At 53.4% G+C, this 20,765-nt stretch overlaps 2 protein-coding genes across 5 annotated transcripts in view; one reads left to right on the plus strand and one right to left on the minus strand.

Moving 5' to 3' along the window:
- The window catches only part of NXN (nucleoredoxin), a 142,319-nt gene extending 130,574 nt beyond the window's left edge, over nucleotides 1–11,745 (plus strand). The window contains exons 6-8 of one of the 2 annotated variants that reach the window (XM_037070363.1): nucleotides 3,552–3,731; nucleotides 5,433–5,557; nucleotides 8,756–11,745. In XM_037070363.1, the coding sequence (XP_036926258.1) occupies nucleotides 3,552–3,731; nucleotides 5,433–5,557; nucleotides 8,756–8,938 (488 nt within the window). In that variant the 3' untranslated portion in view covers nucleotides 8,939–11,745. The remainder of the gene's footprint in view (nucleotides 1–3,551; nucleotides 3,732–5,432; nucleotides 5,558–8,755) is intronic. The other variant, XM_037070364.1, reaches the window with a different exon arrangement.
- Nucleotides 11,746–15,230: 3,485 nt separating this feature from the next.
- Nucleotides 15,231–20,765, minus strand: MRM3 (mitochondrial rRNA methyltransferase 3). Of its 3 annotated transcripts, XM_037069840.1 has the most exons (4): nucleotides 20,390–20,765; nucleotides 19,919–20,163; nucleotides 17,859–18,026; nucleotides 15,231–16,364 (listed from the first exon to the last, which is right to left on the minus strand). In XM_037069840.1, exons 1-4 carry the CDS (start codon nucleotides 20,704–20,706, stop codon nucleotides 15,844–15,846), a joined length of 1,251 nt encoding a protein of 416 aa, XP_036925735.1. In that variant the 5' UTR covers nucleotides 20,707–20,765; the 3' UTR covers nucleotides 15,231–15,843. The 3 variants fall into 3 exon arrangements, with proteins under 3 accessions (XP_036925735.1, XP_036925737.1, XP_036925736.1); XM_037069842.1 differs by lacking the exon at nucleotides 19,919–20,163 and having other exon boundaries at nucleotides 20,390–20,472; XM_037069841.1 differs by lacking the exon at nucleotides 20,390–20,765 and having other exon boundaries at nucleotides 19,977–20,064.

Genomic DNA, 20,765 nt, shown 5'->3' on the forward strand with positions numbered 1-20,765 from the left:
GGTCAAGGTGATTCTGGGCACTGCTTGTGGTCTGGCTCAGCTCCCCGAGCAGGGGTCTTGGGCCAGAAGCCCCCTCTAGGATTGCGGAGTGTATGTTCTAGGCCCAGAAGTTAAGCGTAGGATGGTGCAAGTAAAAGACACCAACCCCAGGCAGACGTCGCACAGTTCCCGGACCCCTTGCTGCAGGGCTCACATTGTAGCTGACTCCCTCCGGCCCTTGTGGGGGTTCTGTTTATCCTGCCAGAGTGAGGCACCCGTCTCCTGTGCCTCTGCCTTTTCCTGAGCCGAATGCTCAACTTGGGGATGATAAAAAGATAGTGATGGCCTTGGCTGGTGTAGCTCAGTGGATTGAGCACCGGCCTGCAAACCGAAAAGTCGACTGTTCGATTTCCAGTCAGGGCATGCACCTGGGTTGCGGGCCGGATCTCCAGTTGGGGGCACGTGAGAGGCAAGCGATCGATGTATCTCTCACACATCGATGTTTCTGTCTTTCTCCCTCCCTTCCCCTCTCTCTAAAAGTAAAAAAAAATCTTTGTTAAAAATAGTGATGAAGTTACTAATAACAAGACCTAATATTTATGGTGTACTTACTCTATACCAGATACTCTGCTGAAAAGCACTTTTTGTACTTGTCACCCCACTTATTCCTGGCAACAACCAAATAAGATAGGGAACTGTCACTACCCCCCGTTTGATGGCTGGGGAGACGAGGCCCTGAGAAACTAAGTGACTTGCCCGGACCTGCCTTAGACTTCTAGCCGGACCTCCCGCCCGCTGTCCCAGCTGGGAAATGGTGAGTTTAAGCAAAGCACAGATGAGCTGCTCCTTTTCATTCCCTCCAGAGAAGCCCCTTGCTGGTGTTGAAGTTATTTTGTATAAAGGCATCGATTAGAAATGTTCCGTTCCCTTTAAATTTCCCCGTAGAGGCTTTGCCCTATTTTCGCCTCAAAACTCTCTGCTTCAAGGGAGGAGGAGCAGGGAATTCCTGACAGGGGAGGAAAAGGAAGAGGTGGTTGTAGCCGCAGCCTTCTTGCCCACAGCCTTGGCGAGGAAGAGAAGAGGAAGATGGGTGGAGCAGCAACCCACGGGCGCAGGGGCCTTCCTGTGTCCTTGTCATGAGTCCCCCGCCCAGGTGCCGAGAGCTCAGTGGGAAGAGCAGCTGCTTTTACGACGGGCAGCCCAGGGCCCCTGTCCAGCTGGGCCACTGAGTGACTGGATGACTTTGGCTGGATAACCAACTGTGCTTCTTGCACCCATCTGCGTGAGGATCGAGGACTGATGGGGGGGTAGGGTCTGCCAAGCCTCGCACAGAGCAGGCGCGCCTGAGAGGCTGCCTCCCTCTCCCGCCAGCCCATTCCTCCTGGAGGGAAACACCCATGCTGGGCTCTTGGGCCGAGCTGCCTGAGACTTGGTGACAGGGCGGGGCCCGGCATGGTGCATGTGGATTCTTTTCCCCATCCACATGCCAGAAACGGGCATCTCCAGTGGAAGTCTGACTGTGTGTGCAGTCACACGCACCTACCTAGTTGGTCGTCTTGGGCTTTTCGACTTGGGCTTCGTGGCCCAAAGCCCCAAGTGCCAGCGGGGATGGCTTTCCCAGAGGCATGGGGAAGGGGTGGCAGGGCCCGGGGCCGGTGGGGCTGGTCCTTCTCGGAGTCAGCCGAGGACTCCTCTGCAGCCAGCTGGGGGCTCGGCCCTTGTCTTGCCATCCTGGTCCCCACAGACGTGGACTTGAGAGAGGCTGCAGCCATGGTAACAAAGAAGGCCCTTTAGAGAAACTGCGGCACTGAAGCAGAAAGTGGACGTCTTTGCCTTCGGATTTTGTTTCTCCTCCCTTCTCTGCCCCCTGTTCCTGCTTGCCCTCCCCAGGCCACCTCGGAATCCCACATCTGGGCTACACGCAGACTGGCTGCTGTGTCTAATCATGGTGGTGGGCGGGCCCGGCTTAACCCAGTGCTTGTAATTGCCCAATTTTAGAAAGACACTGATTCTCTGATTAAAGAACTTTGCCAGAACATTTTCAAGATAGGGCATGGTGATGGGAGGCACCCCTCTGCAGCCTTGGGAACAGCGGCTGACTCAAAGCCCCGCCCAGCCCAGCCCTCAGGGATGGGGCAACCACAGGCCCCCAGGAGAAAATGTGCAGCTGGGAGGTGAGGCTGGACGTGCCCACGTCTCTTGTGCCCGACCCACAGCCACCCCCAGAGGCCTGGACAGCTCCAAGAGCATCTTGCAGCCCCATGAGAACTGGCTGCAGTGTGCTGCAGTGAGAATGGCTGTCCTCCAGGGCCGTTTCTCTCTGGGCCTGTTCCTTAGCACGCCGAGACACTTCTTCTAATAAGTGTGAACATAATGGATTCGTTTATTCCTTTTGAAGACAGAACCGCCACCACATGCCTGCTGTGCGGACCGCCATGGCAGGTTAAAATCACCAGGGCCGTATTTCTGGTACCTTAGCGTACCCCCCATGGAGAAGTAAATGTCACTGGAGCAAATTACCGACTGAACGCATTGGAATCTATAAATATTAAACTGCTCCAGCTTTCACTTGCCCGTGTACAATTAAGGCTCTGGTGAGCTGCGGAGGACCGACAGCTGGATAGTGTGAGGTCAGGAGGGACTGACTGCTGATGGAGAGACAAGTGTCCCCGAAGGGCTGGGCCGAGGCTGACTCTGTGGGCTGTGGTTGGTGAGTGGTGGCTCTGGCTGCAGGACAAGCACCGGGCGCAAAGAGCAGGGAGGTGGAAAACCCAAATGCAGCTGTAACCCAGGGTGGGGTTGCTCTGATTTTTCATCTGGGGCTTTATGGTCAAAGGGGTGTGGGGATCGAGGGAGCTCTGTGTTGCGCTTCTTACCCCAGCCCAGGACTCCAGTGAGAGGGTGGCAGCGTTGACGCCAGCGTGCTCCCTCCAGGGACTGTCCCCCTCAGAGCCAGTATTGGAACCTTCCCAGGCAGAGGGGCTGGAGTTGGGGACCCCTGGCTCGCTGGCAGCCAGCTGTCCTTCTGTTCTGCTGTTGCCCTGGCCCCAGGCTCCTACTGGACTTAGCCTCTGCCATGCCCCCCTTTGGCTGGACCCCCGTGGCATAGTGGATTCATGTTGGTGTGTGTGTCTGTATGCTGCCTGGGTATGTGATTTTTACACCATCAGTTAGGTTTAGACTCCTGGCAGGTGGGGGCAGCTTTTCCTGACTCTTTGGGATCAGTTTAGCATTTATCGACTGCTTCCATGTGCTAAGACCCTACAGGAAGTTCTCTAAATACACAGCTCATCAATCTTTACGTGGTGGGATAAGGCAGGAACCACAGGACATCCACCCTGTGGCCCAGAGAGGTGAAAGGACTTGCTCGGGGTTTGGTGGAGAAGGTACATGCAGACCCAATGGCAGCTTCTGTGGCCATTCAGCAGCCAAGCCTGGATTCTATCCCCAGGCTTTCCCACTATCAGTCTGAGCCCGGGTCTTCTCCTGGGTCCCCGGGTCCCCGTGAACTCTGGTAGGGAGCTGTCCCCTCCTGCTGGGGCCTGTGGCCTAGCTAGCTCTCTCTCTTGCAGGCATCCCCACCCTCATCGTGCTGGACCCACAGGGGGAGGTGATCACGCGGCAGGGGCGGGTGGAGGTGCTGAACGACGAGGACTGCAGGGGGTTCCCTTGGCACCCCAAGCCCGTGCTGGAGCTGTCCGACTCCAACGCCGTGCAGCTCAACGAAGGCCCCTGCCTGGTCCTTTTTGTAGGTATGAAGCTGGGAGGGGGGGTGAGGGTGGGCGGGACAGGACGGAGCTCTTGGGGGCATGTCTATTCCTACAGCTTCCTTCTGTCAGGAACAATGCAGAGCCTGGGCCTTTGTCTCTCTCAGCAGCCTTGCTTTTGACCCCAATGATTTATTCATGGCTCTCCCCCTGCAGGAGGTGTTCTGGGAGCTGCTGCTGTGCTTCCCTTCCTAGCTGCTCCCAACTGCCAGCTGGGAAGAATAGGTCAGGCCAGAGATGCCCAGGGGCCCCCTGATGAACAGACCCTTTGTTGGGGAGGAGGCGGGGCTGCACCGCAGCAGCTGCAGGGGCGGGGGGCCCCTTTGGGCTCAGGCTCAGCCAGGGCTGCTTCCGCTGGTCACCTGTGTTCTGACCAACTGGCCCCGGGCTGCTGGAGCTGGCCCAGCCTCAGGTGGCACCTCTGTGGCCAACTGCCCTTCTCAGCCTCCCCTGCCTGGCTTACTGTGGCACTGGGTCGGTGACTGCTGGGAGAGACAGGAGGGCACAAGAACATTTACGCTTGGCTCCCTGCAGCCCTGAGGATGACTGATTCCTTTTTCAAGCAGAACAACTGCCGTGCAAGATCCACCACACCCTCTGCTCTGGGACTTGTTGCTCAGCTACAACTCCAAGTAAATTTGGGTCTGAGGATGATGGCCGAGAGGCTGCCATTCCCGCTTCAGTGAGGCGGGTTTGGGCATCTGTGCAGCATCCCGCCCGTTCTCTGGAGGTCTGGTTCGGAGACAATACTCGGACTTAGGGAGATTCTTAAGTAAACTGCCCGCAGGCTGGTCTTGTGCTTAGAGGACAGAGGCCACATGGGGAAGGATGGCCTTGGGGTTTCCTGTCTGCTGCAGCTCCCACGCCTTTGTCCTGCGGGCTGGGAAACAATTCTGAACTGAGGGGCAATTGGGAACCTCACTGGCCGTCTGCAGATGTGGAAACAGGGTTCCAGAGAAGCAAAGCGAGCTCCCAGCATCCCAGAGCTGATATGGATCTAGAGTGTGTCCCACTCCAGAAGGCTCTCTGTACCTTCTGGGTGAAACTCTTCTGCTGGCACCTGCTCCCCCTGCCCCCCAGCTCTGCAACTTGGGGGGTGTTGGTCTTGTTCTCAGTCACAGGGTTCAGCAGGAGTGAGCCCTGGGGCCCCCAGTGTGTGCCTGCTCCTGGAGGCAAGAGATGCCCCACAGGGGGCCCTGGGGAGCCTGGCTGGGTGCTCTGCGTGCAGCAGCCCAGCCCCTCCCAGGTGAGTCTGACTGTGAGCTGTGCCTCCTCATGGCCACCACCTCTGCCATCTTCAATAGGAAGTCAGTGACCAAGGTCACGGCATCTCATCCTGTGACTGAGAGAAAGCCTCCCAGGACCTCAGGTCCTGGCTTAAGGGGAGCGTAGCTTCCCAGGTGGGTTGTGAGGCATTCAGTGAAAAGGATCTTGTTCACTAGGGGCATCAGTGCTACTCAGGGATGTGAGTTGCTCCTGGGGAGTGTGGTACAGAAGAGCGTTGCACGGGCCAGCAAGTGCCTGAGACCCACCCTCCTGCACCCAGGAAATGAGGCCTGCATGCCCAGGAAGCTCTTCTTTCAGGGGCTGCCCCGCTGGGCAGTCAGGCCCCGGACACAGGCACCCTCAGGAGGCAGCACTCGCTGACGGGCCATCGTGTTTCCCGTCTCTCTCTCCCCATCACAGATTCTGAGGATGATGGGGAGTCTGAGGCAGCCAAGCAGCTGATCCAGCCAATAGCTGAAAAGATCATTGCCAAGTACAAAGCCAAAGAGGAGGAGGCGCCGCTTTTGTTCTTCGTGGCAGGAGAGGTGAGAACACAGCCGGGGCCAGGACAGAGGCCGACATTTAGAACGTGAACGATGGGCTTTTGGGGATGTTGAAGGGTGCCCTGGGTCAGGGGTGACGGTGCTTCTTTCTGGGGGAGCCCACAGACAAATGTGGTGTGGAAAGGTGTGTCGTCAGCAGTCACAGAAGACCATGTCCTGCCTTTGCTGCCCCCTCCCTCCTCGCTCAGTGGCTGCAGAGCCGCAGGATGACACCCTCCCAGCAGGTGCTTATCTCCCAGGCTGTTGGAGGGGAGTGGCCGCCACCAGGGTCGTGGTCAACACTCACTCCCGTGGGGCTTGGTTCGAACCAGGCCCTCGATGCTTTACAGGGTGTCTGCTGGGTTGGTCCCTCCTCACCGACCTGCCAAGTGGACTTTTCCTGTTACAGGGACCTGACAGGGGCCACAGCTCTGACCTGGCTCCCCAGCCAGCACAGGGAGAGTGCTAGGGTTGAAACTGCTGATGTCCCATCTTTCACTCAAAGCCAGGCCCCTGAAACTGGGCTGGACAGAGCAGAGGACTTTTCACAGGGTGAGCAGGCCAGGCCCTTCAGTTGGGCCGCCTGGCCTGCACAGGCGCCTGCCTCCCCGACGTGGAGGGCCTCCGTCCTGCAGGTGTGGGAATATCTATAGGAAGGCCACCCCTCCCGCCCCCAGGAGCCGTCCTCCACGTGTGCTCCGCCGTCTCCCCCACTCTGCCAGGCTCTGGCTGTAACCTGGTTATTGACAGACTCCTGTTTTGAAGCCACTGCCCTCCTTCCACCCATCTGTCCCTCCAGAGCCCCGTGCTCACTTCACACTGTCTGCATCCCAGGAGAGGCAGCGGCAGCCAGACACCCTTAGCCAGCACCCATTCATCACTGCTTCAGTAGCCTCCCCTGCTCAGCCCTGCTGGGCCCCTTGCAGGCAGCTGAAGTCACCCGGCTCAGCGGCCATGGGGTGGAGGGAACAAAGCAGGTTTGCAGGGCCCCTGCCTGGGGCTGCATGAGCCCACCCCACACAAAGCACACATGGCGGCTCCTCAGAATGTATTAAACGCTGACCCTTTCCACTGGCTCTGGGAGAAGAGATGGTGCAGAGCAGAAAGAGCTGGGTCTGGGGGTGGGGCTGGAGGGCTCCTGGAACTGGCTCCTGGCAATGTGGCTGAAAAGGAGCATTTGCCGGATTTCTACATACCAACTGCCAGGCCAAGCGCTAACCCTGCGCCACCCCATTTGCCCCCAGCTCTCTAGCTGGGAAGTCATTACTGTGTCACAGGTGAGGAAGGCGAGGCTTGGGGGGCGGTGTGGGGGGAGGACTACTCCAGTCGGGTGGGCCTCCCCCAGCCCCGTGTGAGCTGCTATAAATCCATGTTACAGCGCAGGGGCGGGAGACCCGGGCTCAGAGAGGGACTTGCCCGAGTCACATGTTAAGTAGGCAGCAGAGAGAGGAATGGGGTATGAGATCAGCGTGACTTCAGAAGCAGGGCCCTGCTCCTTCTGTCCTTGTGGTTGGCAGGTGAATGGGCCCACCAGGTACTTGGACACAGGGCCTTGGACATCTATTGCTCCATTCCCTACCTGGCTGCCCTGCCCTTCCTGTGCATCTCACCTGGGCCCCTGGCCTCAGCAGCGCTCGTGGTCCAGTTCTCTGTCTTGTTGAGAAGCATGGCAGCGAGGAATGAGGATGGACACCCGGTGCTGGAGCATCAGGCAGTGACTGCGCACCCCTGAGCCCAAGGCGCTGGCCCTCTCATTCCACCTAGGGCTAAGGGGGACCCTGGGTTGTCTTGATCCTGGCCACTCTAGCAGGCAGACGTCATCCCTTCTGAACCCTTAAGGAACATTAAAATCCATCCCCCTGTGGTTTGCTCAGAGGAAGAGGGGAGGGGAGGTGGTGGGAATTGGATGTACAGTGTTTGTCAGGTGTCTCCCCCCACTACCCCGTTTATCATGAGGATTGTTCATTTGCCCGTGTGGGGGCCTGACTTGGGTAAACAGTGCCAGAGACGTTGAGTCCCCCAGCAGTGCTGGGAAGTGTGTGTTGTTTCTGGGGTGGGAAAAACAAGATGACCACCTATAATCTTCCTAAAGATTTGCCCTTTGGGAAGCGGTGTTTTGTTTTGTTTGTCTCAGAAACCAGTAAACAGTAAGTTTCATGGTTCTTGCTTGTCAACATTTAAGGCCAGGAACGCCCCACACCCTTTCTCTGCCGGATTACTCGGAGCTCTCCATTCAGTTCAGAATGTTGTACGTTGTGTAGTGTTGTGTAGCGTTGTGTAGCGAGACAACCCTGGGATGGTATGGAGAGTCTGTTTTCTGTTACCTGCCAAAGAGGGTCAAACAGGGTAAAAGGTGGTCCCAGAGATCAGCCCCTCACAAATCTTTCTCCTCGCCTTTGGATTTCTGAGTTTGCCTTTATACTTCATAAGGCTACATGTGACATTAGGGAAGTGCCCTGGATAGTCACGGGGAATGTGTGGCATAGGGCCAGCTTCCAGCTCAGATACATACAGCGACCCTCGTAAACTTCAGTGGTATTTTTATAGCCCCGTCTTCCCCCCCTGATTCTGCGAGGCTGGCCTCCTAAAGCCACATGGCGGGGTGGGGTGGCTCTATTTAAACACCTTCAGAGCTGAAGTCCAGACTGGCCTCAGGTAATCCACAGTGGGGCTGCAGGTGATTGAGAGTTGATTGCAAAATTGAGTGCCCTGGCTGACGTAGCTCAGTGGATTGAGTGTGGGCCTGCGAACCAAAGGATCGAGGTTTGATTCCCAGTCGGGGCACATGCCTGGGTTGCAGGCTGGTTCCCAGTGGGGAACGCATGAGAGGCAACCATACACTGATATTTCTCTCCCTCTCTCCTTCCCTTCCCCTCTAAATATTTTTTTTTAAAGTGAGTACTCAAAGGGCATCACATTTTGGCAAAGCAGAGGACATGTGAAAGTTGCTTTCATGCTAGTAAAGAACGGAGACTTGCCTGGGAGTTTAGGGTGATGCGGAGAGAGAATCTGACGAACCAGCCTGCCCCTCCACAAGGCAGGGCAGGGTCCACTGCTCCCCGTTCCAAGAGCCCATCTTTCCTGGAGGGGGCCCACGAGGGAGTGGTTCCATTCCGTGCCATCGGGGAACCTGGGCCCCGGGGGACTGTCTACTCTTCCTTGAAGACTAATGGGTTCTCTCTCCCTTCTGGTGACTTCCAGGATGACATGACTGACTCCCTGCGAGATTACACCAACCTGCCTGAGGCTGCCCCCTTGCTCACCATACTGGACATGTCTGCCCGGGCCAAGTACGTGATGGACGTGGAGGAGATCACCCCTGCCATTGTGGAGGCCTTTGTGAATGACTTCCTAGCAGAAAAGCTCAAACCAGAACCCATCTAGGGGAGCTCCGGCTGAATGAGACATTATTTAAAACTCGGTCTCCTCCTCCTCCTCCCCCCCTTCCTTCCCTCCGCCCATGGACTTCTCCAGCGTGTCCTGAGTCACACAGCCCATGTCCAACCTCTCTGTGGTGCCTTGTTTTCTGCATTAACTCCTCAGCTGGCACCCTAGGGTGACGTCCTCCCAGCAGCAGAAGAACCCACCGTGTTTGGAGACCCTGTTTGGGATTCCCAGGGCTGCCGCAGCCCAGCCAGAGCCTCCGTCTGTCACCCGCTCTAGGCGAAGCGTCTGCCAGGGCGTCCTGCCGAGCGAGTGTGACGGGACGGTGCATTGGTGCTCTGGCAGTTCAGTGACACGGCGGAGCAGGGAAAGGGCCGCTGCCTCATTAGGCCTCAGCTTAGAGCTTCTGGTGAGAAATCCTTTTCTAGGTGATTTAGTGTTTCGGTCTGAGGGGGAAAGTCTAGTTTGTCAGTCGATTCTTGGGCAGGGGATCTCAGATCTCAAAGGAAGTTGGTGTTCTTTTCTGGCGAGAAAAAAGAAATAGCTACAGCAATGATTCATGGAGTAACTGCTTCCTTTGATCGAGCTGCTACCATGGGATAAGAGCTTCTCATTCCTTCCTTATCTCTTTCTTCCTTGATCTTGACCTTCTCTAACATTCTGCCTTCTCGTATGAACAGCCCCTACTAGCTCAGAATTTTGTTAACAAATTCTTTCCCTTGGACATCTTCCCAAGAAGATGCACTTGGCCATGGTTCTTAAAGGAGCACCCGCCTCTTGCCAGCACAGACCTGACTTGGCCAGCTCCGGGCCTGGGACCGCTGGAGCTTGCTGAGTGCTTGGGCCCCCCTTTGGATACCTGTCATTCCCTTTTCTTTTCATAGCAGAACTAAGAAAGAGACAAATTACCAGAAGCCTGGCTTTTTCCTAAGAACCTGCAGAAAGAGCTGTGCCCTTGGGTGGGAGGGAAGGCAGAGGACACCTCAATGGAGAGTAGGCCTTGGATCCACGTTGCCTGGTAGCTCGGCTCCTTACTTGGGCTGAACTGAGCACAAAAAGGAGAGTAATGTCTGTGTTCCAGGAGCTGGAAAGGAGGACTCTGCCTGGGGATGTGCAGGTGTCCACCTCTCCCAACCAGGCGTCAGGGTCTTGAAAGCAACCCCAGGCCTTACCCTTGGCTCCACAATTAGCGCTCAGCCGACTAAGACCTTTCATATGGAAAACCCAGCCCGCCCATTTAGCTGTAACACTCTTGTTCCAGGCCAAACTGAATTGTTATTTGTAGGTCAGAGGTACAAAATTAGTTGGTAATCAGACTGTTACTTGATGTCACCAGAGCCTGAAAATGCAGTCACCTCATAAATAAAGCAGGCATCTCTGGACGTTATCAACCACTTGGCCTTTCCTGCCCTTAATAAGAAAAATCTTCTTGCTCATGGTGCTGTGCCTTCTTAGGAGGTGGGCAGTGGGGGATGGGACACAGGAGGTCCTCTTGATTTCCACTGGGTACCTGGCAGCTGTGTGTCAGAACCATCAAAAACCCTGAGACCTACCACGGCCACCTGTCAAAGCCTCTGGAAGTCGGGAAGCTCGTTTGGATCAGAGCGTCAGAGGCAGGTCCCTGCTGGAGTTCCGGCTGCCCTCCCCACTGGCTGGACTCAACACTGCAGGCAGTGGACTCTCAGATTAGACATCCTGGTGGACACTCGTGCTCACTGCCTCCCTGTGAGCGGGGTGGGGGCAGGTGCTCTGAAGTCAGAGAAGTGCGGGTGGGGAAACACAGGACCCCTGCCTGTGTCTCCCTGCGAAGAATGGGGCAGTAGTTGGAGACCCTCAAACCACCTCTATCTTAGGGCCCGTGTCTCCCTCGGGGGTGAGGGTGGGGACAAGTAGAGGTTCACCTTGATCGGAAGATAGGCAGGATTTCTGTTTGTACCCAGTATCATGATGACCTTGGAAGAAAGGAAGTCTCATAGCAGCTACTTCTGGGGTAGAAGGAGCAAAGTCCAGTGAGGAGTCCCCTTGCAACAGAAAAATTAGTTCATCTGTGATCCTTCTATGGCCCATACAGGGTTCATTGAACTGCTTGCCACTGATGTCAACCAGGTCCTTGACACCAGGCTCCCCCTTTTAGAGTGGGTGTGCAGGTTAGTAAAGATCACCGGGAAGGCTCGCTAGGAAGGTGTGTTAGGTTTATACAGTGGCGACCTGGGTGGGGGGGGTGCTGGGGGAGACACAGCCAGTGCCAGTGAAATGTCTGTCTTGATAGTGCTACAGACCTTAAAGGTGATAGATGGAGGCAAGGTGGGTGGCTTCTTAATTTCTACTAAGCACCTCCAAGATACCTTTAAATTCTCGTCACTAATTGGAAACAGGCTACACCGCCAGCTGCCGGGTATTCCAGGGTTTCCGACGGCAGCTGAGGAAGCCGTGCCCTGCGGGCTGAGGCAGGATGGTGGCTGTAAAAATGCCACCCTGGGGCTCCAGGGCTGCTCACCACAATGACTTCCAGATTCTCGGTCTACAGTTTTCACAACAGAGATGGGATTCTTTTTTTCACCCGTCCCCAACAATAAAGATCTACTTAAGATAAAAGGTATGTTGGGGATTGGTGTTGCGCTGCGAAGCTGCAAATGCCAGAGGGCAGCTGTTAGCCAGCCTCCTCTGCCTCCCTCCGAGCGGGTCCGGGACATTAATGGCGCAGGGAGCCCGAACTGCTCTTCCGGCTTCAGCCAAGCTCCAAGTGGTAATTTTCAACCAGACTTTGTTTTTTCCTGTTGCCTAATTAAAGACACTGAAAAGCTGTTCTCCCTGCTGCTTTTTTCTAGGGCAGCAAAATGAATTCTGCACTGATGTAGAGACATAGTAGGACGTGGTCCAGGAACAGATCCACCGGATCTAATAAGCTGTTGCACTGTCACCTCAGGGAGAAACCACACGTGTGTGCACGCACGTGCGCAAGGACTGTACACTTTAGTGCTGGGAGGAGGGACCTGAGCAAGTGGAGCAAGTGTCCGGTACGTGCTCCTCTGGTCACACAGCATGGTCATGCACACATTCTGTTCACTGTCATTTCCCCTGGACTGGGCAGGCCCTGCTTGCCCAACGGGACCGGGACGCCACCGCAGCACAGGCTGCTCTGTGAACCGACGGGTGGAGGCCCTCGAGTTCGCCCTGAAGCGGCTGTTAAAGCGAGCGCTTAGCCCACATCCCTCTGCCGACGGGGACAAAAGCACGCCCTGCTGCCCTCTGAGCAGGCTGCTCAAGGGAAAATTCCTCTGGGACAAATAGCTGTTGTTTATTAGCTTCGTTATTGGTGCTAATGGTGCATGTGCAAAGGGTGAAATATTTTCCAGGAAACAAAAGGCTTGTATGTAGGAGAATTTTATATTGGGTCTGCTTCAAGGCTAGGGTTTCTCCTACAGGGAGAAGCATGACATTAGAATATTCTCCACACACCTTATGTGAAAGCGTGAAGTAAGTATGTTTCAAGACATGGCTCACCCCCTTGGTGTTTGGAGTGCTTCCCAAGCCAGGAAATGTGTTACTAAATTTGAGGAGGATTTGTTCTGAGGGACTGTTAAGTATCCACCAAATAATGTGCCAAGGCGTGAAAGCCTCTGTCCCCAGGCCAAGAGGCCACTGGGAAGCCCAAGGAGACAGCTTCAAGTCTGATTTGTGAGCGCTTGCGCCTCACACAAAGGAAGTTGCCCACATGGCCCAGGATACAGGAGGCAGGACCTTAGGCCCAGGGCCATAAAGTAGACCTCTGGACATCAGAGGATAGGGCAGCACCCAAACAGCAAAGAGCCATTCTGCCGGCTTGCGGTCAGTCGGTGTGTGGTGCAAGGGACACCTGGAGGCCAGACACTGCTGCAGCCTCGCGGCCTCCTGGAACTTGGTTCCCTTCTTGCATTTTGAGGAAGCAGCAGTTTTGGCGATGGCCTGCTCCATGAGAGGGTTCAACTGAAAAAAGCTGCTTTTCCCTACAAACAAATGTAGGAGGAACAGAACTGACACCATCTGTAACGTGTTCAGATTTCTCGGTCGTACTTGGCCTTCGAGCAGCAGCCCCAGCTGCTGTCCCAGCTGCTTCAGTGTAACACAGCCACCAGTTCAGAGACCCCTCCAGGGCAGTCACCCGGCTCATCCATTCATTTGGCTTCTAGCTTATCACCTCTGAGTATTAATTGATAAAAATGACCTTGAAGTTTTAAAGGTGTCCAAATGAGTGTTTCCTAAAAAATTAAAAGCTGAGCCAGTCCGATCATCCGCTGCAGGAGGACGGCGGGGGCCTGGCCAGCAGGGAGCCCTGGGTCCTGCAGGGCAGCCGGGGATTTCCAGCACTAGCCCTGGAACCCTGGGTGAGGTGCCGTTTTGGAGTCTTCGGTGGCAGAATGACAAAGTGGAGCTAGATACAGCTCGGCCGGGATGGTGGTGCCATCTGGTGTTGCTGTGGACCCTGGGGCAAGTGCTCGGTCCCCGCTGGGGCCTCAGTGTGGGATCCCGCAGCTGTGACTGGGGGAAGGGACAAGGTCTCAGCTGCCCCTGCCCTGAAGTTCCCAGCCAATGGCCGGGTAGTGGGTCCCCAGTGTGACAGGGGACACCCGCCTTTGCCCAAAGCTGCTTTCTCAGAGGCGCCATTCAGAGGGAAAAGTTATGCTAGTTTGTTTTTGCTGTGACCACTTCTCATTTGTACGCATCTTCTCCTTTTGGTTCCACTGTCCTCACATACTTCAGATTCTGTCTGGAGAATGAGTGACCATCTGGATGAGTCTCCAACTTCAGCACCTCTGAGCACAAATGGCTTGCAAAGGCCCCGTGGTGGAGGGAGACTCTTCACTCCATCATCTGTTTCCAACTAAAACCCAGAGAAAGTCCCCACCCTTCCAGTCAAGATTAGGACTGGTTTCGAGGCATGGCTGCCACCTTGTGGCAGAAGTCCTATTACAGCTGTGCTCAAACACAAAGCAAGGGGCAGCTTGGCCAACCCACAGCCTCCCTATCGGTCAAGCGGTATTTTATCAGATACCGCTCGGTTTTTACTTCCTGGGGACATGCTGACAGACAAATATTGGCCTCAAAATTGAGAAGAATTCAAGATAGCAATTTTCCAATATTATGCTGCAAACACGAACTTCACTACTTCTTCCCCTGCCATTTTAAAGAAAGGAAAATTCCCCCTCCCCTCTGTTAAATTACACCCACAAAAATATGAAGCTCCCAAGGCGTCATACTATGTAAGCCACTGACACAAAGTGAATGCAATGTAATTTCATTTCCATCTTCCACCAGGATAAAATAGGCTCAGAGGTGCTGTTTTACAGTTGTTTTTCTGAACAAGGACAAAGTCTAGGGTTTGTTGTTCTTTCACTGATTTTTATTTTATAACAAAAATCAGCAGGAACAGTAGTGACACAGGGACAGAAGCTGCGGGCTAGTTTCATGCTGAGCACCACCTTCCTTTCCGTGATTCGTTTCTGGAGCACGTTGCCAAGGTGCCAAGACCAAATGTCAGCAGAGTGTCAGTTTTCTGGGCTGCCTTCCAGACTTAGCCTGCTGGTGTGATGGGCAGTGTGGCCGGCAGACTGGGCCCAGCCTTTAGGGGCTCATCTACCATCTAAAAGCTGATGGTCAATCTGTGGGCCACTTGCATGGGACATTTGCATGGAGCCCTAGGCAGGCCCAGACTGGGGCGGGGGGCGGGGCGGGCAGCAGAGCAGCAGTTCTGGCCCATAAGCCTGGGAGAGTATAGGCTAACCAGAGACTGTTCCTGCAAAAACCCCTCTCCTCAAACACGCCAAAGCAATTCCACCCTGCTGCTTGGGGATAGAGGAAGTTCAACCAGGACCTGGGGCAGCCACAGAAGGGGAATCACAGCTGCTCTCGGGCATGCCGGCAACTCGGCCGCCCTGGGATGAGCAGCAGAAGGGCTCCCAAGGAACCCTGACCACTGCACAGAAGGGACGCGGGAAGATGACACCACGGTGTCCTTTGTCGTCCATGACTCCTACCACCTTCTCCACACTTGCAAAGGCACTGCTTGCAGTAGGCCCCATACCTCAGTCCTGCCGGCCCTCCACACAGTGACTTAAAACACAGTGATTACTATCTGCACCTACCCTCATGTTCCAGGTGACACCCAGCTGGCCCCTGGTAAGTGAGGATCTGGCCAGCTCTTGTTCCCTGGGGGTTTGACAGAACAGGAGAGTCCTGCTGCAGTGTTATGGGCCCAAGGGTCTCAAGTTCACATCCTCAGAACCTAGGCCTCCCGCTGTCGAAGCAGCCAGGAACGCTGGCATTTTCCTAAGCAGCTCTGTTCCTCTGTGCAGGAGAGAGGCTTAACATACGTAACTCCAGTCACTAGGTTTAACCAAGTGTTCCGGAAGTGAGTAAAAGGGGTATAGTTTTCCCGAGAGTGCAGGGTTAAGCTGAAGATTGTAAAACTGTTGTCCTTTCCTCAATGGAGAGTCCTCAAAAAAGACACCTGCAGAGGTGCTAAGAATGCATACCACCTGGGTATGCATGCATTCTACCTGATGGACCCAGCTGCTTCTACCAGAAGCCACTTCACCAGAAATGGGGGGACCGAGTTACAGTGCACAGTGGCTATAAGTCAGGGCCTAAGCGAACAACTGCCGAGGCGGACACAGTCAAGCCGCAAAAACAGCTGGCTACTGAGGGCCCTCACCTGGGGCCTTTACATCTACATAAAAGTCAGGGGAGATGGGAGAGCTCAGAAGAATTCTGATCTTTGAGAATAGGCAGAAATCCTTTAAGGGAAATTATCTTTCCAGTAACCAATAGCACTGTGCCTACCTGCTGGGGAGCCACCATTAGCTGGAGACAACCTCAAATGAAGGATGACTTCCACATCCCTTCTCAGTGGCAACTCCTGTCTCTGCTTAAGGGTCTGCCCTTAACCGCAGCTGTCTCTTCGCTTCGAACAGCAGGATGCTGGCGGCCATGGCCGAATTTAGGCTGTCCACACCTGGCACGACAGGGATCAGCAGCCGCTTGCCCCCGGTGCTCTCAGCCAGCTGCAGGGACTCCAGGCTCACACCATGGGTCTCCCCCCCTATGACCACAGCTGCTGGTGCCTCTGCCCAGTCCAAGTCGTAACTCTGGACCTCAAGTTCAGGGAGCCAACCTTTACCAGCTTCAGTTTCTAGAACCGCCTCCTCCTCCTCTTCCTCATATTTGTGCAACTTTGAGAGTTGTCGGTCACACATCCAGCCATGGTCACTGGCTTTCTTAGATATCTGGGCCTGGGCATAAAGGCCACTGTTGTCTGCCACGTAGACACGGGTCTCGGGAGGCAGGTAACTGGGTACCGACTCCCAGTCCAGGTTGTTGATGATGGGCACCTGGAAATGCGCCCCCATTCCTGCCCGCAGCACTTTGGGCTCCCAGGCATCCACACAGCCTGGAAAATGGAAGAAAGAATCCAATTAAAACTAGAGACCTTCTACCCTGGCCAGGCAACTCAGCTGGTCAGAGCATCATCCTGATACACCAAGGTTGTGGGTTTGATCCCTGGTCAGGGCACCTACAAGAAGCAACCAATGAAAGTATAACTAAGCGGAACAACAAATTGATGTTTCTCTCTCCCCCTCTTCCTTCCTTTCTCTCTAAAATAAAAAAATTAAAATTAAATAAAAATTAAAAACAACTTAAAAAAATTACAAATCTTCCCAGACAAAGGGATTATGGAGTAAATCAGCTTAACTGGAATCAGGAATTAAAGCAAAAAAAGCCCTCCTGTAGCCTTCATGATTGCTGGCACCTCTGCCTCCCCCACTACAGCAGCGTCCAGCAAAGGACTAGGAGGAAGTCCTGTGTGTGAAACTGGTCTCATTCATCCCTTCAACATTCCCCACACACATCTGCCAGACACTGTGGGGATGTGAAGGGCCCTGAAGTCCCCGACCCCAAGGAGCTCATGGTACAGAAGAAGCATGAACAGGGCAACAAAGTAGGACTATCAGGAAGAACATCCCAGAGAACTGACCACTGAGCTGGACCTTGAAGGACAGGAGGGCCCTGTCCGAGAATGGCCCCAGCAGAGGACGAAGCACCGCAAGGGGAGGAGTGCTCCAGTCAGAACTGTGAGTGCGGGGCGTCAGGAAAACCAACGGGTGGGTGTGGTGGGAAACGAGGCAAGAGGCAGGCAGGGACCAACTGAAAGGAAGCTGGGGACACTGGGTATGAGGAGCTTAGGGTTTTCTCTGGGGGACAACATAATGACACTGAAGTATTTTAAAATCCCCTCCCACATGCCCGTCCCCCGAGTTGAAATAGGCATTTTAGGCTTGTCCCAGCTGTTAGGCAAGTCTGTTTAGAACCAAGCTTACTAACCCCTATTTCTACTGAGACAGAAAGGAAATGTAATGAGGCTAATTTGTGTGGTGGGGTGTCTGACTTCCGAGGCTAAAGACGACATCAGAATTTCACAATTGTGCTCTTTTGAAATCATTCCTTTCACAGGATTCAGAGCGTCAAAGAGTTAGAAAGATATCATACACCCAGGAATCTGGGAATTCAAGATTATTAAATAAAAACTTGAAACCAAGTGTTAAAACTGGTATCTATTTCTTTTCCTGAATGCAGTTCTTTCTTTAATAACCTAGTAGGTATACAACTAATTTTAACAGATAATCAACATTTACTGAGTCACCCACCACATGCCAGGTATGGTGCTAAGTATTTTATGTGCATCGGGTCACTTAATCCTTAAAATAACCCTACCAGGTAGATTGCTGGTATACCCACTTTACAGATGTGGAAAGGGACGCTCAAAATGTGCCCACAGACACGTAACTGGTAAGGGCAGATCCAGGGTTCAAACCCATGTGTGTCTGCCCACAAGGCCAACTCACTTACAAGCGGCCACCAGTCCACGTAGCCCCATGCGCCTTACCTTTGGTGAGTAAGACTTTGCTGCAGCCTGCCCCAGCAGCAGATCGCAGAATCGTCCCCAGGTTCCCAGGGTCACGGAGGTTGTCACAAATCAGCAACAAGGGCAGTGAATGGTGAAGCTGAGTCTCTGGGAATGTCATCTTAACATGGTCGGGTCTGGCAAAAATCCCTGAGGAAACAAAACAGGGAGTACACTTGTCTAATGTGGGCATGGGAGATAATCTGACTTTTCCTTTACTTATCACTTTTTATATTCTTAATCATATGAATACATTCCGATGGAAATTCGAACATAAAGTCCTACAGGGCGATCCCCCAAATAACTGCTATCAATCTTGGACCATATCCTATTCTCTCAGAACTGTTCCATGCAGCTGCCCACATATATGTACAGCCACCCATACATAGGTGCTTTTATTCTTTTACACAAAAAGAAATCTTACTCTGTGTTAGTCTGTAATCTTATCTAACTCTATCACATGTCTTAGAGAACTCAACATGTCAATGCGTTCAGAGCTACCTTATTCTTTTCACTGCTACGTGTTATTGTGTAACTTAAATGTGCCACATTTAACTCTTCCTCAGCTGACATTTAGACCATCTTCAGTTTCGTCCATTATAAACAGCCCTGAACGACTCTCTATGCATATGTCCAAATATTTCCCCAAGAAAAACACCTGTAAGTGAAATGAACAGTATGTGTGCACAATTAATGTTACTTAATGCTGCCAAGCTGCCCTCCCCACATGTTATTCTAGTTCATTCACATCAGGAACACACAAATGCCTGTACCTACCCTACCAGAGAGGGCAGTGGAATGGTACAGGCACCTGTGCTGTAAAAAGATTCTCCATCGACGAGTCACAGCCACCAGAGCATTCAGTGGGGCTGGGAACCTTAGAGATCCTTTAACCTCTCCTTGAACTGCAGTAGCGAGAACTCACTACTTCTTGAGGCCCCACTCACGGAATTGGATTTTAGAAGTCTGACAGGTTTGCCCTCCTACTCAAATTTGAAATAAGACACAATAAGGACATGCTGAATAAAATGTATTTTTAAAAGCCCTGATATCACCAAAACAGTCATAGCGAAGAAGGGGCTATGGAAGTCCAGGGTGGACTGGCCACAGCACCATGGGCTGGGTGGGCCGGCCACAGCAACACGCCCAAAGTGGCAAGCATGGTAAAACTGAGTGACACTTCCACTGCAGCATGAACAGTGATCAGGGGAGCTGGTAAGAGCAGTCACTCGGAGTGGGTGGGAAACTTCAGTAGTCCAAGTCCTCATCCTAGGGGAGAGTTCTGCGCACACAGGCACTGGTTCCTGTGACTTGCTGGGTTATAGAACCGAGACAGCCCCCAGAATTCTCTCTCCCAACTAATAACGGCACAGCGAGCCCACCGGCACAGGGAATACACAGGTATGATGGGCCCGGATTAAGCACCAGAATCTTGAAGACAGCTCTGCCTGAAGATAACTGTGGCTTACTATCTAAGGGAAACCTCTATATGTAATGCCATTCAGTTACAATGTCAAAAGGTTTCAAGAATTTAGTCTTTCCATAATTAGAAAACACTTTCTAAGTGCTAACAGACATCACAGTTATATAAACTTGGTTAGATACAACCAAACCAAGACAAGGTTTCCCATTCAATGGACTAACCAGGCCAGTTAATTGCAGCTGACTGCTCAGACCTGCTTCCAGAAAATGGGAGTCAATCACCACATTGTCAGAGGTTTCGAGGAAATGGATGGCTAAGTATTTTGATAAGCATTTTCTTAATTTTTAGTTGGACATTAAGGGTTGAATAAGTGACCTAAAAAAAAATGTGTGAGGAATAAAGAGCCAGAATACAAATGAGGACAAAATGCTGGCTTCAGTTTCCACTAAAATACTCTAAGATGCATGATTTAGAAAAGATTTGATGTCTTTTTCTGGATAGCTTAAGAAAACGTTAGGCAATAACATTCTGAACTTGGTTGAAATAAAATCTGATACCCTAACACACGTAAACGAATAATCCCAGATGTCTACTTCCATGACACACGATAACCACTGACCCATTATTCCTTGTGGTGTTACTAGGTCGGACCAATCCTTGATATCCTCAAATTTCACCTTAATGAGGCTGACCCCTTTCAGCTTATCAACGGGCAGCTCCTTCAGGTACTCCACGCGGCTAAAGAAGAAAACTTTGGGCACAGCACCAGCCTTGAGAGCGTCTGCAATCAGCCTGCGACCTTCCAGCAGGATCTTCCCCTGCTTTTCCCGAAACGGCCTGGACTTAACTATGGTCATTACAGTGCTGTGGGTGGAAACAGACTAGTCGTTACCAAACATCTCAGATACGGAAACACACTTAGTTCCAACAAACACAGAGACAGAAACAAACTTATTCTAAGAGATACTTATTCTGCCCTCCGGGCATAACAAAAACCAGCGGGTGGCACCAGAGTAAATCCAGAGATTAAGGTCCCGCAGCGAGGCGGGAAGAGAAACAGGACTGCCCCACAAGCTTTGGGAACACACACCTCAGCCTTCTGTCCCCAGGTAAAGCCTTGTCGTAGCGAAGCCCGGACTCTTCCCAAGTGCTAGGCTGCCGAAACGCGGGCGCCGGAGGCGTCCGCTGCACTCGCGGCGCGTGGGGGCTGCCCTCGGCTGCGTCCTTCCCGGGCTGCTTCCCCGGGCCGGGCTTCCGTTCCGCCGCCGCCGGTCCGGATGGAAACAACACTTTCACCGGGCTCCGCCGCAGCGCCCGGACCCAGCGCCGAGCGTCCAGGCCCCAAGTCTGGGCCACCCGCAGCAACGGTCGCATGGGCCACCGCACGCCGTTCACTAAAATAGCCATGTTTCCCCACAGCGTGGACTACGTCACGAAAGTGAGCCGGCGGCGACCAGTGACGTCAC

Source organism: Sturnira hondurensis, unplaced genomic scaffold (assembly GCF_014824575.4).
Source record: "Sturnira hondurensis isolate 20B ecotype Veracruz unplaced genomic scaffold, ASM1482457v3 Scaffold0018728, whole genome shotgun sequence".
Classification (NCBI taxonomy): domain Eukaryota; kingdom Metazoa; phylum Chordata; class Mammalia; order Chiroptera; family Phyllostomidae; genus Sturnira; species Sturnira hondurensis.